General features: G+C 46.8%; 1 protein-coding gene across 3 annotated transcripts in view; it reads left to right on the top strand.

The window, feature by feature from the left end:
• The window catches only part of LOC110487912 (rap guanine nucleotide exchange factor 5), an 84,181-nt gene that overhangs the window by 49,942 nt on the left and 11,739 nt on the right, over positions 1–22,500 (top strand). For all 3 annotated transcript variants that reach the window (XM_036970893.1, XM_036970894.1, XM_036970892.1), the window contains exons 10-17: positions 7,015–7,160; positions 8,766–8,866; positions 13,003–13,081; positions 13,317–13,458; positions 13,896–13,987; positions 15,409–15,439; positions 19,153–19,231; positions 22,255–22,404. In XM_036970893.1, the coding sequence (XP_036826788.1) occupies positions 7,015–7,160; positions 8,766–8,866; positions 13,003–13,081; positions 13,317–13,458; positions 13,896–13,987; positions 15,409–15,439; positions 19,153–19,231; positions 22,255–22,404 (820 nt within the window). The remainder of the gene's footprint in view (positions 1–7,014; positions 7,161–8,765; positions 8,867–13,002; positions 13,082–13,316; positions 13,459–13,895; positions 13,988–15,408; positions 15,440–19,152; positions 19,232–22,254; positions 22,405–22,500) is intronic.

Genomic DNA, 22,500 nt, shown 5'->3' with positions numbered 1-22,500 from the left:
AGAGGAGAGAGGACAGGGGAGGGATAAGAGGAGAGAGGACAGGGGAGGGCTAAGAGGAGAGAGGACAGGGAAGGGCTATGAGGAGAGAGGACAGGGGAGGGATAAGAGGAGAGAGGACAGGGAAGGGCTATGAGGAGAGAGGACAGGGGAGGGATAAGAGGAGAGAGGACAGGGGAGGGATAAGAGGAGCGAGGACAGGGGAGGGATAAGAGGAGAGAGGACAGGGGAGGGCTATGAGGAGAGAGGACAGGGGAGGGATAAGAGGAGAGAGGACAGGGGAGGGCTATGAGGAGAGAGGACAGGGGAGGGATAAGAGGAGAGAGGACAGGGGAGGGATAAGAGGAGAGAGGACAGGGGAGGGATAAGAGGAGAGAGGACAGGGGAGGGATAAGAGGAGAGAGGACAGGGGAGAGTTATGAGGAGAGAGGACAGGGGAGGGATAAGAGGAGAGAGGACAGGGGAGGGATAAGAGGAGAGAGGACAGGGGAGGGATAAGAGGAGAGAGGACAGGGGAGAGTTATGAGGAGAGAGGACAGGGGAGGGATAAGAGGAGAGAGGACAGGGGAGGGCTATGAGGGATAAGAGGAGAGAGGACAGGGGAGGGCTATGAGGAGAGAGGACAGGGGAGGGATAAGAGGAGAGAGGACAGGGGAGGGATAGGAGGAGAGAGGACAGGGGAGGGATAAGAGGAGAGAGGACGGGGAGGGATAAGAGGAGAGAGGACAGGGGAGGGATAAGAGGAGAGAGGACAGGGGAGAGTTATGAGGAGAGCGGACAGGGGAGGGATAAGAGGAGAGAGGACAGGGGAGGGATAAGAGCAGAGAGGACAGGGGAGGGATAGGAGGAGAGAGGACAGGGGAGGGATAAGAGGAGAGAGGACAGGGGAGGGATAAGAGGAGCGAGGACAGGGGAGGGATAAGAGGAGAGAGGACAGGGGAGAGTTATGAGGAGAGAGGACAGGGGAGGGATAAGAGGAGAGAGGACAGGGGAGAGTTATGAGGAGAGAGGACAGGGGAGGGATAAGAGGAGAGAGGACAGGGGAGGGATAAGAGGAGAGAGGACAGGGGAGGGATAAGAGGAGAGAGGACAGGGGAGGGCTATGAGGAGAGAGGACAGGGGAGGGATAAGAGGAGAGCGGACAGGGGAGGGCTATGAGGAGAGAGGACAGGGGAGGGATAAGAGGAGAGAGGACAGGGGAGGGATAAGAGGAGAGAGGACAGGGGAGGGATAAGAGGAGAGAGGACAGGGGAGGGATAAGAGGAGAGAGGACAGGGGAGGGATAAGAGGAGAGAGGACAGGGGAGGGATAAGAGGAGAGAGGACAGGGGAGGGATAAGAGGAGAGAGGACAGGGGAGAGTTATGAGGAGAGAGGACAGGGGAGGGATAAGAGGAGAGAGGACAGGGGAGGGATAAGAGGAGAGAGGACAGGGGAGGGATAAGAGGAGAGAGGACAGGGGAGGGATAAGAGGAGAGAGGACAGGGGAGGGATAAGAGGAGAGAGGACAGGGGAGGGATAAGAGGAGAGAGGACAGGGGAGGGATAAGAGGAGCGAGGACAGGGGAGGGATAAGAGGAGAGAGGACAGGGGAGGGCTATGAGGGATAAGAGGAGAGAGGACAGGGGAGGGCTATGAGGGATAAGAGGAGAGAGGACAGGGGAGGGATAAGAGGAGAGAGGACAGGGGAGGGATAAGAGGAGAGAGGACAGGGGAGAGTTATGAGGAGAGAGGACAGGGGAGGGATAAGAGGAGAGAGGACAGGGGAGGGCTATGAGGGATAAGAGGAGAGAGGACAGGGGAGGGATAAGAGGAGCGAGGACAGGGGAGGGATAAGAGGAGAGAGGACAGGGGAGGGATAAGAGGAGAGAGGACAGGGGAGGGCTATGAGGAGAGAGGACAGGGGAGGGATAAGAGGAGAGAGGACAGGGGAGGGCTATGAGGAGAGAGGACAGGGGAGGGATAAGAGGAGAGAGGACAGGGGAGGGATAAGAGGAGAGAGGACAGGGGAGGGATAAGAGGAGAGAGGACAGGGGAGGGATAAGAGGAGAGAGGACAGGGGAGGGATAAGAGGAGAGAGGACAGGGGAGGGATAAGAGGAGAGAGGACAGGGGAGGGATAAGAGGAGAGAGGACAGGGGAGGGCTAAGAGAAGAGAGGACAGGGGAGGGATAGGAGGAGAGAGGACAGGGGAGGGATAAGAGGAGAGAGGACACGGGAGGGATAAGAGGAGCGAGGACAGGGGAGTGATAAGAGGAGCGAGGACAGGGGAGGGATAAGAGGAGAGAGGACAGGGGAGGGATAAGAGGAGAGAGGACAGGGGAGGGCTAAGAGGAGAGAGGACAGGGGAGGGCTATGAGGGATAAGAGGAGAGAGGACAGGGGAGGGCTAAGAGGAGAGAGAACAGGGGAGCGCTCGGGGGAGAGAGGACAGGGGGGGGGGGCTGGGGGGAGAGAGGATAGGAAGGATAACACCTGGTGAGAGGATCAGATGACATCATCATCTGCCGAGCACCTGGTAAGGGGGCCATTAACACATGAGTCATGAGAAAGCACACACACAGTCTGTGTGTATTGAGTAGTTTTGGTCCTTCTGCGACAGATGTGTGTGTGTGTGTGTGTGTGTGTGTGTGTGTGTGTGATTGGTGTGTTTGTAGGGGGGGGGGGGGGGGGTAACCCTGTATCAAATATCAGCCAGTTCTTTTCATCTGACGCTTTTCATCTGTGTGTGTGTGTGTGTGTGTGTGTGTGTGTGTGTGTGTGTGTGTGTGTGTGTGTGTGTGTGTGTGTGTATGTGTGTCTGTGTGTGTGTGTGTGTGTGTGTGTGTGTGTGTGTGTGTGTGTGTGTGTCCCCTTGCTCCAGGCCTTGCAGCAGCAACATCTGTTTGATAAAGATCTTATACTACTACGCTATACTGCTAAACTATACCACCATACTATACTACTATACTATACTGCTAAACTATACCACCATACTATACTACTATACTGCTAAACTATACCACTAAACTATACCACCATACTATACCACTATACTGCTAAACTATACCACCATACTATACCACTATACTGCTAAACTATACCACCATACTATACCACTATACTGCTAAACTATACCACTAAACTATACCACTATACTATACCACTATACTGCTAAACTATACCACCATACTATACCACTATACTACTAAACTATACCACTAAACTATACCACCATACTATACCACTATACTGCTAAACTATACCACCATACTATACCACTATACTGCTAAACTATACCACCATACTATACCACTATACTGCTAAACTATACCACTAAACTATACCACTATACTATACCACTATACTGCTAAACTATACCACCATACTATACCACTATACTACTAAACTATACCACTAAACTATACCACCATACTATACCACTATACTGCTAAACTATACCACTAAACTATACCACTATACTATACCACTATACTGCTAAACTATACCACCATACTATACCACTATACTACTAAACTATACCACTAAACTATACCACCATACTATACCACTATACTGCTAAACTATACCACCATACTATACCACTATACTGCTAAACTATACCACCATACTATACTACTATACTACTAAACTATACCACTAAACTATACCACCATACTATAACACTATACTGCTAAACTATACCACCATACTATACCACCATACTATACCACTATACTACTATACTGCTAAACTATACCACCATACTATACTGCTATACTGCTAAACTATACCACCATACTATACTGCTATACTGCTAAACTATACCACCATACTATACCACTATACTTCCAAAATATACCACTATACTATACTACTATACTGCTAAACTATACCACCATACTATACCACTATACTGCTAAACTATAACACCATACTGTACTACTATACTGCTAAACTATACCACCATACTATACCACTATACCGCTAAACTATACCACCATACTATACTACTATACTGCTAAACTATACCACTAAACTATACCACCATACTATAACACTATACTGCTAAACTATACCACCATACTATACCACTATACTTCCAAAATATACCGCTATACTATACTACTATACTGCTAAACTATACCACTAAACTATACCACCATACTATAACACTATACTGCTAAACTATACCACCATACTATACCACTATACTTCCAAAATATACCACTATACTATACTACTATACTGCTAAACTATACCACCATGCTATACCACTATACTTCCAAAATACTATACTGCTAAACTATACCACCATGCTATACCACTATACTTCCAAAATATACCACTATACTATACTACTATACTGCTAAACTATACCACCATACTATACCACTATACTACTATACTTCCAAAATATACCACTATACTATACTACTATACTGCTAAACTATACCACCATACTATACCACTATACTTCCAAAATATACCACTATACTATACTACTATACTGCTAAACTATACCACCATACTATACCACTATACTACTATACTTCCAAAATATACCACTATACTATACTACTAAACCATGCCACTATACTACACTGCTGTACTATACCACTAAACGATACCGCCATGCTATACTACTATACTGTTAAACCATACCGCTAAACTATACCACCATGCTATACTGCTATACTACTAAACTATACCACCATACTATACTGCTATACTACTGAACTATACCACCATACTATACTACTATACTGCTAAACTATACCACCATACTATACTGCTATACTACTGAACTATACCTCAATACTATACTACTATACTACTAAACTATACCACCATACTATACTGCTATACTACTGAACTATACCTCAATACTATACTACTATACTACTAAACTATACCACCATACTATACTACTGAACTATACCACCATGCTATACTACTATACCACTAAACGATACCGCCATGCTATACTACTATACTGCTAAACTATAGCGCTATATTTTGCCACTATACTACACTGCCATACAACTAAACTATACCACCATACTATACTACTATACTGCTAAACTATAGCACTATACTTTACCACTATACTACACTGCTATACCACTAAACTATACAGCTATACTATACAACTAAACTATACAGCTATACTATACAACTAAACTATACAGCTATACTATACAACTAAACTATACAGCTGTACTATACAACTAAACTATACCACTATACTATACTATACTACTAGACTATACCGCTATGCTACACCGCTATACTATACTACTATACTACTATACTATACCACTGAAGCATACCACTATACTATACCACTATACTACACTACTATGCTACACCACTATACTACCATGCTATGCTGCTATACTATACTGCTTTACTGTTCCATACTACTATACCACCAAGCTATACCACTATACTATACAGCTAAACTATACCACCATACTATACTACTATACTGTGCCACTATACTACTATACTGTACTACTATACTATACCACCATACTATACCACTATACTGTACCACTATACTACTATACTATACTACTATACTATACTACTAGACTATACCACTATACTACTAGACCATACCACTATACTATACAGCTAAACTATACCACTATACTATACTATACTACTAGACTATACCGCTATGCTACACCGCTATACTATACTACTATACTACTACACTATACCACTGAAGTATACCACTATACTATACCACTAGACTATACCACCGTACTATACTACTATACTATACCACTGAAGTATACCACTATACTATACCACTATACTACACTACTATGCTACACCACTATACTACCATGCTATGCTGCTATACTATACTGCTTTACTGCTCCATACTACTATACCACCAAGCTATACCACTATACTATACCACTAGACTATACCACTCTACTATACCACTATACTATACTACTATACTATACCACTAGACTATACCACAATACTATACTACTATACTGCTAAATTATACCTCTATACTATACAGCTAAACTATACCACCATACTATACTACTGTACTGTACCACTATACTACTATACTATACTACCATACTATACCACTATACTATACTACTATACTGTACCGCTATACTACTATACTATGCTACTAGACTATACCACTATACTACTAGACTATACCACTATACTATACTACTAGACTATACCACTATACTACTAGACTATACCACTATACTACTAGACTATACCACTATACTATACCACTAGACTATACCACTATACTATACTACTAGACTATGCCACAATACTATACTACTATACTGCTAAATTATACCTCTATACTGCTGTACTATACTATACAACTAAATGGTTCAATTATACCGCTATTCTATACTACTAAACTATAACACTATACTAGACTACTCAACTATGCCGCTATTAGCATACTATACTAGCATACTATACTATGCTAATACACGCCTAAACTATACTGCTATACTATACCACTATACTACACCACTAAACTATGATACTATACCACTATACTATACTGCTAAACTATACCGCAAAGCTATACTTCTATACTATACTACTACACTATACTAATATACTATACTATACTATACTACTACACCATACTACTATACCGCTAAACTACACTACTTTACTACTATACTACTATGCTGTACTACTAAACTACACTACTTTACTACTATACTACTATGCTGTACTACTCAACTACACTACTTTACCACTAAACCACTATGCTATACTACTATACTACTATGCTGTACTACTATACTACACTACTATGCTATACCACTATGCTATACTACTATACTACTATGTTATACTACTACACTATACTATAGTCTCTTCACAATCCCCAAGTCCAGAACAGACTATGGGAGACGCACAGTACTACATAGAGCCATGACTACATGGAACTCTATTCCACACTACTACACTCTATATAATACCAATGGACCATTCTTATCACGTCTGTCTCTCTATACCTCTCTCAGGGAGAGGTGGTAGGGAGGGTGTGTCTTAAGGAAAGGGGGCGGGATGTCCTTGTGCTACAGAGAGTGCCATCATCAGTGACATCATCACCTAATCCCGCCTCATCGCCATCAGGGGGAGGAGCAAGAGAAGAAGATGGGGAGAAGAGGTCAGTATCCTACTTCTCTTTCGCTCTGTCAATCTCAAACTTTTTCTGTGCCTCTCAACCTGTCTTGGTCACTCTCAACCTGTCTCGGTCACTCTCAACCTGTCTCTGTCACTCTCAACCTGTCTCTGTCACTCTCAACCTGTCAACCTGTCTCGGTCACTCTCAACCTGTCTCTGTCACTCCTCAACCTGTCTCTGTCACTCTCAACCTGTCAACCTGTCTCGGTCACTCTCAACCTGTCTCTGTCACTCTTAACCTGTCTCTGTCACTCTCAACCTGTCAACCTGTCTCGGTCACTCTCAACCTGTCTCTGTCACTCCTCAACCTGTCTCTGTCACTCTCAACCTGTCAACCTGTCTTGGTCACTCTCAACCTGTCAACCTGTCTCGGTCACTCTCAATCTGTCTCTGTCACTCTCAACCTGTCTCTGTCACTCTCAACCTGTCAACCTGTCTCGGTCACTCTCAACCTGTCTCTGTCACTCCTCAACCTGTCTCTGTCACTCTCAACCTGTCAACCTGTCTTGGTCACTCTCAACCTGTCTCTGTCACTCTCAACCTGCCTCTGTCGCTCTCAAACTGAGAGAGACAGAGAGACAATGAGAGAGACAGAGAGAGAGAGAAAAACAGGGAGAGAGAGAGAGAGAGAGAGAGAGAGAGAGAAAAACAGGGAGAGAGACAGAAACGTGGAGAGAGGGAGAGAGCGAGAGTGTGAGACAGAGAGCGAGAGACAGAGAGTGTGAGTGAGAGACAGGGAGTGTGAGTGAGAGACAGGGAGAGAGAGAGACAGAGATGGAGAGAGCGGGCGAGAGAGACAGAAACAGAGAAAGAGATAATGGTTTTCTTGTCTTGAAGGGAGAAAGCAAGACTGTTTGCTGCCTAGAGGGTGTGTTTGTGCTTTATAAAGGGAGTGTGTGTGTGTATGTATATGTGTGTGTGGGGGGGGGGGGGGGGCTGTGGGAGTGCCTCTGGTGTTAGGCAGGGAGAGGGGAGGCCTCAGTACATCTCCTTTTGGCAGTCAGGGGTAGCAGGACAGAGCACCCTGGCCGGGCATGTTGCGCTAGGGAGAGGGGGCCGTCTGGAGGAATTGTAATGGATCAGAGAACTGTCACACTAGTGGAGGCAGAAGATGAAGAGGCTGGTGATGATGATGATGACCATAGTAGTAGTAGTAGTAGTAGTAGTAGTAGTACTGTCCCGACCTTCAACGTCCCTTACCTGCGTTACATTGATGATGAGGATGATGAGGATGAAGATGACTGGAGTAGTCTACCTTACATTGATGAGGAAGGGGGGGATGAGGAGGAAGAAGAGGACAGGGAAGAAGGCGAGAGGAAAGGTAGCAGCTCTGAGGAATACTGCTCCTGCTGTTCCTCCTGTGTTTCTGGCAGGTGTGTGTGTGTGTGTGTGTGTGTGTGTGTGTGTGTGTGTGTGTGTGTGTGTGTGTGTGTGTGTGTGTGTGTGTGTGTGTGTGTGTGTGTGTGTGTGTGTATGTGTGTGTGTGTGTGTGTGTGTGTGTGTGTGTGTGTGTGTGTGTGTGTGTGTGTGTGTGTGTGTGTGTGTTTGTGTGTGTGTAAAACTCTTCTCTGTGGGGGTCTGTGTGTAGGTATGTGGTGGTGTCTGGAACGCCACTGAAGATTCTAGAACACCTGCTGAGTGACCTACGACTGGACGACCAGAGAGGAACGCCGGAGAGCAAAGAGTCTGGTTAGCACACACGCACACACACACACACACACACACACACACACACACACACACCCTGAAGGACTTCATTTGTGTGTTTGTAGGGTATCCACCCACCCTGTCCAGGTTCAAAACCTGCTTTCACTTCCTTATGTTATAAAATACATTTTACCAAAACAAATATGATTATTCATGTTCTGAATCGTTCAGGGGGGGTTTTCTCTACCACATCATTAACGTTATATCCAAAAAGTCAGATTTCAGAAACTAATACATCTGATAATAAGGACTGAGCTCTGTTGAGTTGGTCTTCAAAGTTGTTTCCACGGGTCACAACAAGCTAAATTGCAATGACACCAAGCTGAATTAAATGTAGAAGGATTTGAAATAACAAGCTGAATTAAATGTAGAAGGATTTGAAATAACAAGCTGAATTAAATGTAGAAGGATTTGAAATAACAAGCTGAATTAAATGTAGAAAGCTTTGAAATAAAAAGCTTGGTATACATTCAGTGCTCCATTGACATTTCACAGAGATACGTTTGTTTTTGTGGTAAATCTACTAAAGAGAACAGGAATTCATATGAAAAGTGTACACTAAAATATGAAAAGTGTACACTGAAATATGAAAAGTGTACACTAAAACATGAAAAGTGTACACTAAAATATGAAAAGTGTACACTAAAACATGAAAAGTATACACTAAAATATGAAAAGTGTACACTAAAACATGAAAAGTGTACACTAAAACATGAAAAGTGTACACTAAAATATGAAGTGTACACTAAAACATGAAAAGTGTACACTAAAACATGAAAAGTGTACACTAAAACATGAAAAGTGTACACTAAAATATGAAAATGCTACATTTCATGTCTCAAAATCAGTATCCATCTGACCTCTATATTGTTTTATGTCCTGTGGATTCGAGGGGAAAATGAGATCAACAGGAGAGGGATCCTGTCAGGTGGCCAGTAGCCTTTATTCTTGCTCAGAATCTGATGTGATGCCATTTTCCAGATTTTTTTCCCAGATTTTTCTCTGGCCTCTATTGATTTAGTCACCCTGATTCTGGCCATCCTACAAGGGTAAAAACTACAATAACTTTTGATTGGATTATGATAGAGACATGAGGTTTGAACCATTGGTTTTCATAGAGGATTATCTACATGTGCACCACTCCCTCCCCTGCTCTCAAAATATGGCCACGTGTCGCAACACAACCGCTACTTTCATTCTCTATTTCATTCTCTCTTTCATTCTCTCTCTCTTATTCTCTCTTTCATTCTCTCTCTCTCATTCTCTCTTTCATTCTCTCTCTCTTATTCTCTCTTTCATTCTCTCTCTCTCTCATTCTCTCTTTCATTCTCTCTTTCATTCTCTCTCTCTCATTCTCTCTTTCATTCTCTCTCTCATTCTCTCTCTCATTCTCTCTCATTCTCTCATTCTCGCTCTCTTTCATTCTCTCTCTCATTCTCTCTTTCATTCTCTTTCTTTCTTTCTCTTTCATTCTCGCTTTCTTTCTCTCTTTCATTTTCTCTTTCTTTCTCTCTTTCTTTTTCTCTCTTAGGAATGTATTGTAGCTATAATCCCTGGTGATTCATTTTCTTCATTGTGACTGTGTAGCAGGAGCAAGGAGTGGGTGGTTGCATGTGTGCGTGTGTGTGTGTGTGTGTGTCTGAGTGTGTGTGTCTGAGTGTGTGTGTGTGTGGTTGTGTGTGTGTGTGTGTGTGTGTGTGTGTGTGTGTGTGTGTGTGTGTGTGTGTCTGAGTGTGTGGTTGTGTGTGTGTGTGTGTGTGTGTGTGGACTGAGTGTGTGTGTGTGTGTGTGTGTGTGTGTGTGTGTGTGTGTGTGTGTGTCTGAGTGTGTGTGTGTGTGTGTCTGAGTGTGTCTGAGTGTGTCTGAGTGTGTGTGTGTGTGTGTGTGTGTCTGAGTGTGTGTGTGTGTGTGTGTGTGTCTGAGTGTGTGTGTGTGTGTGTGTGTGTGTGTGTGTGTGTGTGTGTGTGTGTGTGTGTGTGTGTGTGTGTGTGTGTGTCTGAGTGTGTCTGAGTGTGTGTGTGTGTGTGTGTGTGTGTGTGTCTGAGTGTGTGTGTGTGTGTGTGTGTGTGTGTGTGTGTGTGTGTGTGTGTGTGTGTGTGTGTGTGTGTGTGTGTGTGTGTGTGTGTGTGTGTGTGGACTGAGGTGCGTTGGAGTGTATAAAGGGTTTGTCAGTCTGTGGTGGTCCAGACATGTTACAGTCTGAATAACGTCACCTGTTGACAGATGACCATCTTGGGTAGAAGAGTCTTTGGCCCCGAAAACAGAGCTGAAGGGATGGAGGAGATGAAATGAGTAGAGGAGGAGATGAAGGAGAGAGAGGAGAGAGTGTGTGTGTGTGTGTGCGTGCGTGCGTGCGTGCCTGCCTGCGTGTGTTAAGCATCAATAAGCTGAAACAAGCCTAAAGAGCAATTAACCAACAGCACTTCAACACCAGGCTGGCGGTGGTGTGTGTGCTTGTGTGTGTCCTCTGTGTGTGTGTGTGTGTGTGTGTGTCTGCCCTCTCTCTCTGTCTCTGTCTCGCTCTCTCTCTCTCCTTCTCTCCCTCTTCCCCTTTCTCTCTCTCTCCCTCCCTCTCTCTCTCGCTCTTTCTCTCTCTCTCTGTCTCGCTCTCTTTCGCTCTCTCTGTCTGTCTGTCTCTCTCTCTGTCTCTCTCTCTGTATCGGTCTCTCTCTCTGTCTCTCTCTCTGTCTCGGTCTCTCTCTCTCTCTCTGCCTGCGTGTTTGTGTGTTGTGAGTGTGTGTGCGTGCGTGTGCCTGCGTGTTTGTGTGTTGTGAGTGTGTGTGCGTGCGTGCGTGCGTGTGCCTGCGTATGTGTATGTGAGTGTGTGGAGGAGTTGTTAACATGGAGAAAATGAGAACAGTGTTGGAAGAAGGGTGGAAAATAGGGAGAGTGGGGGGGGAGGGACAGAAAGAGGGAGAGGAAGGGAAGGAGGCAGAGAGAGAGGGGAAGGGAAGGAGGGAGAGTGGGGGGGGAGGAGGGAGAGAGAGAGGGGAAGGGAAGGAGGGAGAGGAAGGGAAGGAGGGAGAGTGGGGGGGAAGGAGGGAGAGTGGGGGGAAAGGGACAGAAAGGGACAGAAAGAGGAAGAGGGAGAGAGGAAGGGAAGGAGGCAGAGAGGGAGAGGAAGGGAAGGAGGGAAAAAGAGAGAGAAGGAGGGAGAGAGGGAGAGGAAGGGAAGGAGGGAGAGAGAGAGTAAGGGAAGGAGGGAGAGAGGGAGAGGAAGGGAAGGAGGGAGAGAGGGAGAGGAAGGGAAGGAGAGAGGAAGGGAAGGAGGGAGAGAGAGAGAGGAAGGGAAGGAGGGAGAGAGAGAGAGGAAGGAAAGGAGGGAGAGAGGAAGGAAAGGAGGGAGAGAGGAAGGGAAGGAGGGAGAGAGGGAGAGGAAGGGAAGGAGGGAGAGAGGGAGAGGAAGGGAAGGAGGGAGAGGGAGAGAGGAAGGGAAGGAGGGAGAGAGGAAGGAAAGGAGGGAGAGAGGAAGGGAAGGAGGGAGAGAGGGAGAGGAAGGGAAGGAGGGAGAGAGGGAGAGGAAGGGAAGGAGAGAGAGGAAGGGAAGGAGGGAGAGAGAGAGAGAGAGAAGAAGAGCGAGAGAGTGAGAGGGAGGGAGAGAAAGAGGGAAGAAGTGAGAAAGCAAGCTAAATATACTAATCATTTAAAGTGGTGTTCTATATAAATAAAAAGCTTGTTTTCCTTTCTAAGTAAAGATAGCTGGTTAGTTCATTATTTATAGGAACCTAGTGTCAGATAGGAACCTTTCTTCTCCTCCATAATTCATCTCTATCCTCTGCCTTGCGGAACCAGTAGTTTTTGAGCTCTGCCAGCACAGATTCACTAATCTGGATAACACAATAAGAGGTTATTTGGATGCCAGGGCTGGACAGGGAATATCCACCATTACTTTCACCATTCCAGGGAGAAGAGCAGGGGGATATAGATGGTGGCCTGGGCTGGACAGGGAATCAAGGGCAGCAATCTTCAGAGCTCATATAGTGTGTTGCCGTGGGTTTAAGTCTGGCCCATGCCCTTTTGACACAAACCCTCATCCAACTTTTCTGTCTCTCTCTCTCACTGTCTAAGGTGTATGAAGGTTGTTATGTCTGTGACCTGTGATGCGTTTCCTGTTTCAGAGATGCTGCTGGATGACTTCCTGTTGACGTACCTGGTGTTCATGACGACCAACGACCTCTGTCAGGCCCTGCTCGGACAATATCCTTTACACACTGCTCTCTCTCTCTCTGTCTGTCTGTCTCTGTATGTATGTATTTATGTGTGTGTCTCTGTGTAGTGTGAATGTGTCTGTCTGTCTCTGTGTAGTGTGAATGTGTGTGTGTGTCTCTGTGTAGTGTGAATGTGTGCGTCTGTGTCTCTGTGTAGTGTGAATGTGTGTGTGTGTCTCTGTGTAGTGTGAATGTGTGTGTGTGTTGTCCTTAACGTGTCCCACCTACAGCAGTAAGCGTGTGCGTCAGGAGGAAGGGAAGGAGGCCCTCTATAGGAAGAGGAAGGTATTACACCTGGTCTCTCACTGGACACGCCTATATAAGGACTTCCTACGAGAGGACGAACACATCAAGACATTCATGAAGGTTGGACACTGGTTATTACATACATGGGAAATAGCATCACTGCAAATTCTTACACACACACACACACACACACTGATCACTTGGCCTGCTGTAACCTGCTGCTCTGTGCTGTGTTACCATGGTAACCAGAGTGTGAGTGTTGTCATGGGGATAATCTAGTGTAACCCAGGTGATAGTTGCCTAGTAACAAGCAGCAATGGGGATGTATGCTGCATGTCAGTGATAAGTGTGTGTGTCTGTGTCTGTGTGTCTGCGTGCGTGTGTGTGTGTGTGTGTGTGTGTGTGTGTGTGTGTGTGTGTGTGCGCACGCTTGTGAATTTGCAGCTATGTTTGTCCCCCAGCACGTCATCAGATATATTTAGGTTTAAGTACCGTAAATGTATCTCTATAACTGTCTGTTAGAGGTGTATATTAATGTGTGTGTGTGTGCGTGTCAGACTCTCTCTAGGTGTGTGTTAGAGGATCTTTATGAGTTTCCATCTCTGGAGAAAGACATGAAGGAGTTCCAGAAGCTTCTACGACGCAGACAGTGAGTGTGTGTGTGTGTGTGTGTGTGTGTGTGTGTGTGTGTGTGTGTGTGTGTGTGTGTGTGTGTGTGTGTGGTACCAGTCAAAGGTTTGGGCACACATTTCAGGATTTTTCTTTATTTTTACTATCTTCTACGTTGTAGAATAATAGTGAAGACATCAAAACTATGAAATAACACACATGGAATCATGTAGTAACCAGAAAAGTATATTTTATATTTGAGATTCTTCAAAGTAGCCACCCTTTGCCTTGATGACAGCTTTGCACACTCTTGACATTCTCTCAACCAGCTTCATGAGGAATGCTTTTCCAACAGTCTTGAAGGAGTTCCCACATATGCTGAGCACTTTTCCTTCACTTTGTGGTCCAACTCATCCAAAACCAGGTCGGGTGATTGTGGAGGCCAGGTCATCTGATGCAGCACTCCATTACTCTCCTTCTAGGGCAAATAGTCCTTACACAGCCTGGAGGTGTGTTGGGTCATTGTCATTGTCAATTTCTGAGGCTGGTAACTCTAATGAACTTATCCTCTGCAGCAGAGATAACTCTGGGTCTTCCTTTCCTGTGGCGGTCCTCATGAGAGCCAGTTTCATCATAGCGCTTGATGGTTTTTATGGCAAGTTGCACTTGAAGAACCTTTAAAATTTCTTGAAATGTTCCGGATTGACTGACCTTCATGTCTTAAAGTAATGGTGGACTGTCATTTGTCTTTGCTTATTTGAGCTGTTCCCTGCCATAATATGGACTTGGTCTTTTACCAAATAGGGCTCTTCTGTATACCCCCCTACCTTGTCACAACACAACTGATTGGCTCAAACGCATTAAGAAGGAAAGAAATTCCACAAGTTAACTTTTAACAAGGCACACCTGTTAATTGAAATGCATTCCAGGTGACTACCTCAAGAAGCTGGTTGAGAGAATGCCAAGAGTGTGCAAAGCTGTGATCAAGGCAAAGGGTGGCTACTTTGAAGAATCTCAAATCTAAAATATATTTTCACTTCTTTAACACTTTTTAATGTAGGTTACTAAATGATTCCATATGTGTTATTTCATAGTTTTGATGTCTTCACTGTTATTCTTCAATGTAGAAAATAGTTGTAAAAATTTTGAAAAACCCTTGAATGAGAAGGTGTTTCCAAACTTTTGACTGGCGCTGTATGTATGTACAGTATGTGAATATGTATGTGTTGTCTGTGTACAGCACAAGGACATCATTGTTTATATGAGACATGAGCACAGCCTAGGGCTGTATGTGTGTGTGTGTGTGTGTGTGTGTGTGTGTGTGTGTGTGTGTGTGTGTGTGTGTGTGTGTGTGTGTGTGTGTGTGTGTGTGTGTATCTGTAGCGGGATAGAGGAAATGGAAGCTTCAATCCAAAAATGGAGTTACATGTTTATTAGTTTCTCTGTTTGTTTGTGTTTCAGCACTGTGGATGAATGTCCTCCACAGCAAAAGGTGAGAGGGAGGGAAGAGGGGCGAGGGTAGACAGAGAAGATAGGGAAGAGGGGCGAGGGTAGACAGAGAAGATAGGGAGAGAGGGAGGGAAGAGGAGCGAGGGTAGACAGAGAAGATAGGGAAGAGGGGAGAGGGTAGACAGAGAAGATGGGGGGAGGGGCGAGGGTAGACAGAGAAGATGGGGAAGAGGGGCGAGGGTAGACAGAGAAGATAGGGAGAGAGGGAGGGAAGAGAAGCGAGGGTAGACAAAGAAGATAGGGAAGAGGGGCGAGGGTAGACAGAGAAGATGGGGAGAGGGGCGAGGGTAGACAGAGAAGATAGGGAAGAGGGGCGAGGGTAGACAGAGAAGATGGGGAAGAGGGGCGAGGGTAGACAGAGAAGATGGGGAAGAGGGGCGAGGGTAGACAGAGAAGATGGGGAAGAGGGGCGAGGGTAGACGGAGAAGATGGGGAAGAGGGGCGAGGGTAGACAGAGAAGATGGGGAAGAGGGGCGAGGGTAGACAGAGAAGATAGGGAGAGAGGGAGGGGCGAGGGTAGACAGAGAAGATGGGGAGAGGGAGGGAAGAGGGGCGAGGGTAGACAGAGAAGATAGGGAAGAGGGGCGAGGGTAGACAGAGAAGATAGGGAAGAGGGGCGAGGGTAGACAGAGAAGATGGGGAAGAGGGGCGAGGGTAGACAGAGAAGATGGGGAAGAGGGGCGAGGGTAGACAGAGAAGATAGGGAGAGAGGGAGGGGCGAGGGTAGACAGAGAAGATGGGGAGAGGGAGGGAAGAGGGGCGAGGGTAGACAGAGAAGATGGGGAAGAGGGGCGAGGGTAGACAGAGAAGATGGGGAAGAGGGGCGAGGGTAGACAGAGAAGATGGGGAAGAGGGGCGAGGGTAGACAGAGAAGATAGGGAGAGAGGGAGGGGCGAGGGTAGACAGAGAAGATGGGGAGAGAGGGGCGAGGGTAGACAGAGAAGATAGGGAAGAGGGGCGAGGGTAGACAGAGAAGATGGGGAGCGAGGGATGGAAGAGGGGCAATGGTAGAAAGAGAATATGGGGAGAGGGAGGGAAGAGGGTAGACAGAGAAGATGGGGAGAGAGGGAGGGAAGAGGGGCGAGGGTAGACAGAGAAGATGGGGAGAGAGGGAGGGAAGAGGGGCGAGGGTAGACAGAGAAGATGGGGAGAGAGGGGCGAGGGTAGACAGAGAAGATAGGGAAGAGGGGCGAGGGTAGACAGAGAAGATGGGGAGCGAGGGATGGAAGAGGGGCAATGGTAGAAAGAGAATATGGGGAGAGGGAGGGAAGAGGGTAGACAGAGAAGATGGGGAGAGAGGGAGGGAAGAGGGGCGAGGGTAGACAGAGAAGATGGGGAGAGAGGGAGGGAAGAGGGGCGAGGGTATAAAGAGAATATGGGGAGAGGGAGGGAAGAGGGTAGACAGAGAAGATGGGGAGAGATGGAGGGAAGAGGGGCGAGGGTAGACAGAGAAGATGGGGAGAGAGGGAGGGAAGAGGGGCGAGGGTAGAAAGAGAATATGGGGAGAGGGAGGGAAGAGGGTAGACAGAGAAGATGGGGAGAGAGGGAGGGAAGAGGGGCGAGGGTAGACAGAGAAGATGGGGAGAGAGGGAGGGAAGAGGGGCGAGGGTAGAAAGAGAATATGGGGAGAGGGAGGGGCGAGGGTAGACAGAGAAGATGGGGAGAGGGAGGGAAGAGGGGCGAGGGTAGACAGAGAAGATGGGGAAGAGGGGCGAGGGTAGACAGAGAAGATGGGGAAGAGGGGCGAGGGTAGACAGAGAAGATGGGGAAGAGGGGCGAGGGTAGACAGAGAAGATAGGGAGAGAGGGAGGGGCGAGGGTAGACAGAGAAGATGGGGAGAGAGGGGCGAGGGTAGACAGAGAAGATAGGGAAGAGGGGCGAGGGTAGACAGAGAAGATGGGGAGCGAGGGATGGAAGAGGGGCAATGGTAGAAAGAGAATATGGGGAGAGGGAGGGAAGAGGGTAGACAGAGAAGATGGGGAGAGAGGGAGGGAAGAGGGGCGAGGGTAGACAGAGAAGATGGGGAGAGAGGGAGGGAAGAGGGGCGAGGGTAGACAGAGAAGATGGGGAGAGAGGGGCGAGGGTAGACAGAGAAGATAGGGAAGAGGGGCGAGGGTAGACAGAGAAGATGGGGAGCGAGGGATGGAAGAGGGGCAATGGTAGAAAGAGAATATGGGGAGAGGGAGGGAAGAGGGTAGACAGAGAAGATGGGGAGAGAGGGAGGGAAGAGGGGCGAGGGTAGACAGAGAAGATGGGGAGAGAGGGAGGGAAGAGGGGCGAGGGTATAAAGAGAATATGGGGAGAGGGAGGGAAGAGGGTAGACAGAGAAGATGGGGAGAGATGGAGGGAAGAGGGGCGAGGGTAGACAGAGAAGATGGGGAGAGAGGGAGGGAAGAGGGGCGAGGGTAGAAAGAGAATATGGGGAGAGGGAGGGAAGAGGGTAGACAGAGAAGATGGGGAGAGAGGGAGGGAAGAGGGGCGAGGGTAGACAGAGAAGATGGGGAGAGAGGGAGGGAAGAGGGGCGAGGGTAGAAAGAGAATATGGGGAGAGGGAGGGAAGAGGGTAGACAGAGAAGATGGGGAGAGAGGGAGTGAAGAGGGGCGAGGGTAGACAGAGATGATGGGGAGAGAGGGAGGGAAGAGGGGCGAGGGTAGAAAGAGAATATGGGGAGAGAGGGAGGGGCGAGGGTAGACAGAGAAGATGGGGAGAGGGAGGGAAGAGGAGCGAGGGTAGACAGAGAAGATGGATGAGGGAGGGAGGGAAGAGGGGCGTGGGTAGACAGAGAAGATGGGGAGAGAGGGAGGGAAGAGGGGCAAGGGTAGACAGAGAAGATGGGGAGAGAGGGAGAGAAGAGGGGTGAGGGTAGAAAGAGAAGATAGGGAGAGAGGGAGGGAAGAGGGGCGAGGGTAGAAAGAGAAGATGGATGAGAGAGGGAGGGAAGAGTGGTGAGGGTAGACAGAGAAGATGGGGAGAGAGGGAGGCAAGAGGGGCGAGGGTAGAAAGAGAAGAACGGGGGAGAGAGGGAGGGAAGATGGGCGAGGGTAGAAAGAGAAGAACGGGGGAGAGAGGGAGGGAAGAGTGGCGTGGGTAGACAGAGAAGATGGGGAGAGAGGGAGGGAAGAGGGGCGAGGGTAGACAGAGAAGATGGGGAGAAAGGGAGGGAAGAGGGGCGAGAGTAGAAAGAGAAGAACGGGGAGAGAGGGAGGGAAGAGGGGCGTGGGTAGACAGAGAAGATGGGGAAGAGATGGAGGGAAGAGGGGCGAGGGTAGAAAGAGAAGAACGGGGGAGAGAGGGAGGGAAGAGGGGCGAGGGTAGAAAGAGAAGATGGATGAGAGAGGGAGGGAAGAGTGGCGAGGGTAGACAGAGAAGATGGGGAAGAGATGGAGGGAAAAGAGGGGCGAGTGTAGAAAGAGAAGAACGGGGGAGAGAGGGAGGGAAAAGAGGGGCGAGGGTAGAAAGAGAAGAACGGGGGAGAGAGGGAGGGAAGAGGGGCGAGGGTAGAAAGTATCTGTTACTGCTAAGTTAATAATCTAATGGTTTATATCCAACTGTCCCCTTCTCTCACTTTCGCCATCTCACTTTCTCCCTCTCTCTCTCTCCTCTGCCATCCCCTCTCTCCTCTCCCATCCCATCTCTCTCCATCTATTCTCTCCCTCTCGCTCCATCCCTTCATCCTTTTGTCTATCTCTCTCCAGAGTAAACCTATGTTCCAGCAGCTCAGTTTGAAAGAGAACAGCCTTCCGCTCCGTTCCCCTCAGGTTGACACCAAGGAGGGTGAGAACTCACACCCGTGATGCCATGATTTTATGAGTTTTTATGCGCCATGATTTTATGAGTTTTGTGGTGTGTGTGTGTGTGCGTACATGCGTGCGTGCGTGCGCGCGTGTGTGTGTGTGTAAAGATGGTGCTGATCTTAAACTTTTTGGTACGTAATGTCTCAGCCATAATTTCCTTTGAGGAGTTTACCACATCAGTCACCATCTTCATTAAAACCCCAATCAGAAGCCATGGACTACAGGCAACATCCGCACCGGGCTAAAAGCTAGAGCTGCCGCTTTCAAGAAGTGGGACACCATTCCCGATGCCTATAAGAAATCCCGCTACGACCTCTGACGAGCCATCAAACGGGACTAAGATCGAATCCTACTACACTGGCTGTGACGCTCAAAGGATGTGGCAGAGCTTGCAAACTATCATGGAAACCCAACCCCAAGCTGCCCAGTGATGGCAGCCTACCAGACAAGCTAAATGCCTTCTATGCTTGCTTCGAGGCAAGCAACACTGAACCATGCATGAGAGCACCAGCTGTTCCGAATAGCTGTGTGATCACACTCTCCGTAGCCGATGTGAGTAAGACCTTTAAACAGGTTAACATTCACAGACGGAATACCAGGACGCCTACTCAGAGCCTGTGACCAACTGGCAAGTGTCTTTAATTACATTTTTAACCTCTCCCTGACCCAGTCTGCAATATCAACTTGTTTCAAGCAGACCACCGTTGTCCCTGTGCCCAAGAACGCCAAGGCAAACTGCCTAAATGACTATCACCGCGTAGAACACATCTATAGCCATGAAGTGCTTTGAAAGGCTGGTCATGGCTCACATCAACACCATCATCCCAGACACCCTGGACCCACTCTAATTTGCATACCACCCCAACAGATCCACAGATGACACAATCGCTATTGCACTCTCAACTGGCCTCACCAAGCTGGACAAAAGGAACACCTATGTGAGAATGCTGTTCATTGACTACAGCTCAGCATTCAACACCATAGTGCCCTCCAAGCTCATCACTAAGCTCAGGACCCTGGGACTTTCACAGCTCCTCCTGCAACTGGTTCCTGGACTTCCTGCCGGGCCGCTAACCATCAATAAAGGGGCCCCTCAGGGGTATACACAATAACACGCACACAACACACACACATGTATACTGACGCCACAGACACACACACACACACACACACTTCAAACACTCATCACAAATGCTGCTGTTACTGTTTATTATCTATCCTGTTGTCTAGTCACCTTACCCCTACCTACAGTATACTGCTGTTACTGTCTATTATCTAGCCTTTACCCCTACCTACAGTATACTGCTGTTACTGTCTATTATCTATCCTTTACCCCTACCTATAGTATACTGCTGTTACTGTCTATTATCTATCCTTTACCCCTACCTACAGTATACTGCTGTTACTGTCTATTATCTATCCTTTACCCCTACCTACAGTATACTGCTGTTACTGTCTATTATCTATCCTTTACCCCTACCTACAGTATACTGCTGTTACTGTCTACTATCTATCCTTTACCCCTACCTACAGTATACTGCTGTTACTGTCTTATCTATCCTTTACCCCTACCTACAGTATACTGCTGTTACTGTCTTATCTATCCTTTACCCCTACCTACAGTATACTGTTACTGTCTATTATCTATCCTTTACCCCGACCTACAGTATACTGCTGTTACTGTCTATTATCTAGCCTTTACCCCTACCTACAGTATACTGCTGTTACTGTCTATTATCTATCCTTTACCCCTACCTACAGTATACTGCTGTTACTGTCTATTATCTATCCTTTACCCCTACCTACAGTATACTGCTGTTACTGTCTATTATCTATCCTTTACCCCTACCTACAGTATACTGCTGTTACTGTCTTATCTATCCTTTACCCCTACCTACAGTATACTGCTGTTACTGTCTTATCTATCCTTTACCCCTACCTACAGTATACTGCTGTTACTGTCTACTATCTATCCTTTACCCCTACCTACAGTATACTGCTGTTACTGTCTATTATCTATCCTTTACCCCTACCTACAGTATACTGCTGTTACTGTCTTATCTATCCTTTACCCCTACCTACAGTATACTGCTGTTACTGTCTTATCTATCCTTTACCCCTACCTACAGTATACTGTTACTGTCTATTATCTATCCTTTACCCCGACCTACAGTATACTGCTGTTACTGTCTATTATCTAGCCTTTACCCCTACCTACAGTATACTGCTGTTACTGTCTATTATCTATCCTTTACCCCTACCTACAGTATACTGCTGTTACTGTCTATTATCTATCCTTTACCCCTACCTACAGTATACTGCTGTTACTGTCTATTATCTATCCTTTACCCCTACCTACAGTATACTGCTGTTACTGTCTTATCTATCCTTTACCCCTACCTACAGTATACTGCTGTTACTGTCTTATCTATCCTTTACCCCTACCTACAGTATACTGCTGTTACTGTCTACTATCTATCCTTTACCCCTACCTACAGTATACTGCTGTTACTGTCTATTATCTATCCTTTACCCCTACCTACAGTATACTGCTGTTACTGTCTTATCTATCCTTTACCCCTACCTACAGTATACTGCTGTTACTGTCTATTATCTATCCTTTACCCCTACCTACAGTATACTGCTGTTACTGTCTATTATCTATCCTTTACCCCTACCTACAGTATACTGCTGTTACTGTCTATTATCTATCCTTTACCCCTACCTACATGTACATATAGTCTCTACCTCATTTTCCTCGTACCCCTGCACGTCGACTCGGCTCTGGTACTCCCTGTATATGGCCATGTTATTTATACACAATGTTGTTATTCGCTGTTTCTTTATTCCTCGTGTCACTATTATATATATCTAGATTTGATTTTGTATCTTAATCTGTAACTCTGCATTGTTGGATAATAACATGTAAGTCAAGCTTTTCACTGTTGTTGTTGTTTACCAAGCACCTGACAATTAACATTTGATTGGATGTGTGTGTTCCAGTGTTGTGTCGTGTGTATGTGAGTGCTGACTCCTACCTGTGTGTTTACACACACTCTTTGCTGAGCGTCGCAGAGCTGCTGAGGGTTGTGGGTCAGAAGATGGACCGACCAGAAGAGGACATGGTGCTGGTCACACACACGCACACTGGAGGTACACACACACACACACACACACACACACACACACACACTGGAGGTACACACACGCGCGCGCACACACACACACACACACACACACACTGGAGGT

This window comes from Oncorhynchus mykiss, chromosome 32 (assembly GCF_013265735.2).
Source record: "Oncorhynchus mykiss isolate Arlee chromosome 32, USDA_OmykA_1.1, whole genome shotgun sequence".
NCBI lineage: Eukaryota > Metazoa > Chordata > Actinopteri > Salmoniformes > Salmonidae > Oncorhynchus > Oncorhynchus mykiss.
The sequence above is the reverse complement of the archived record's forward strand: the minus strand, read 5'-3'. Positions and strand labels throughout refer to the sequence as shown.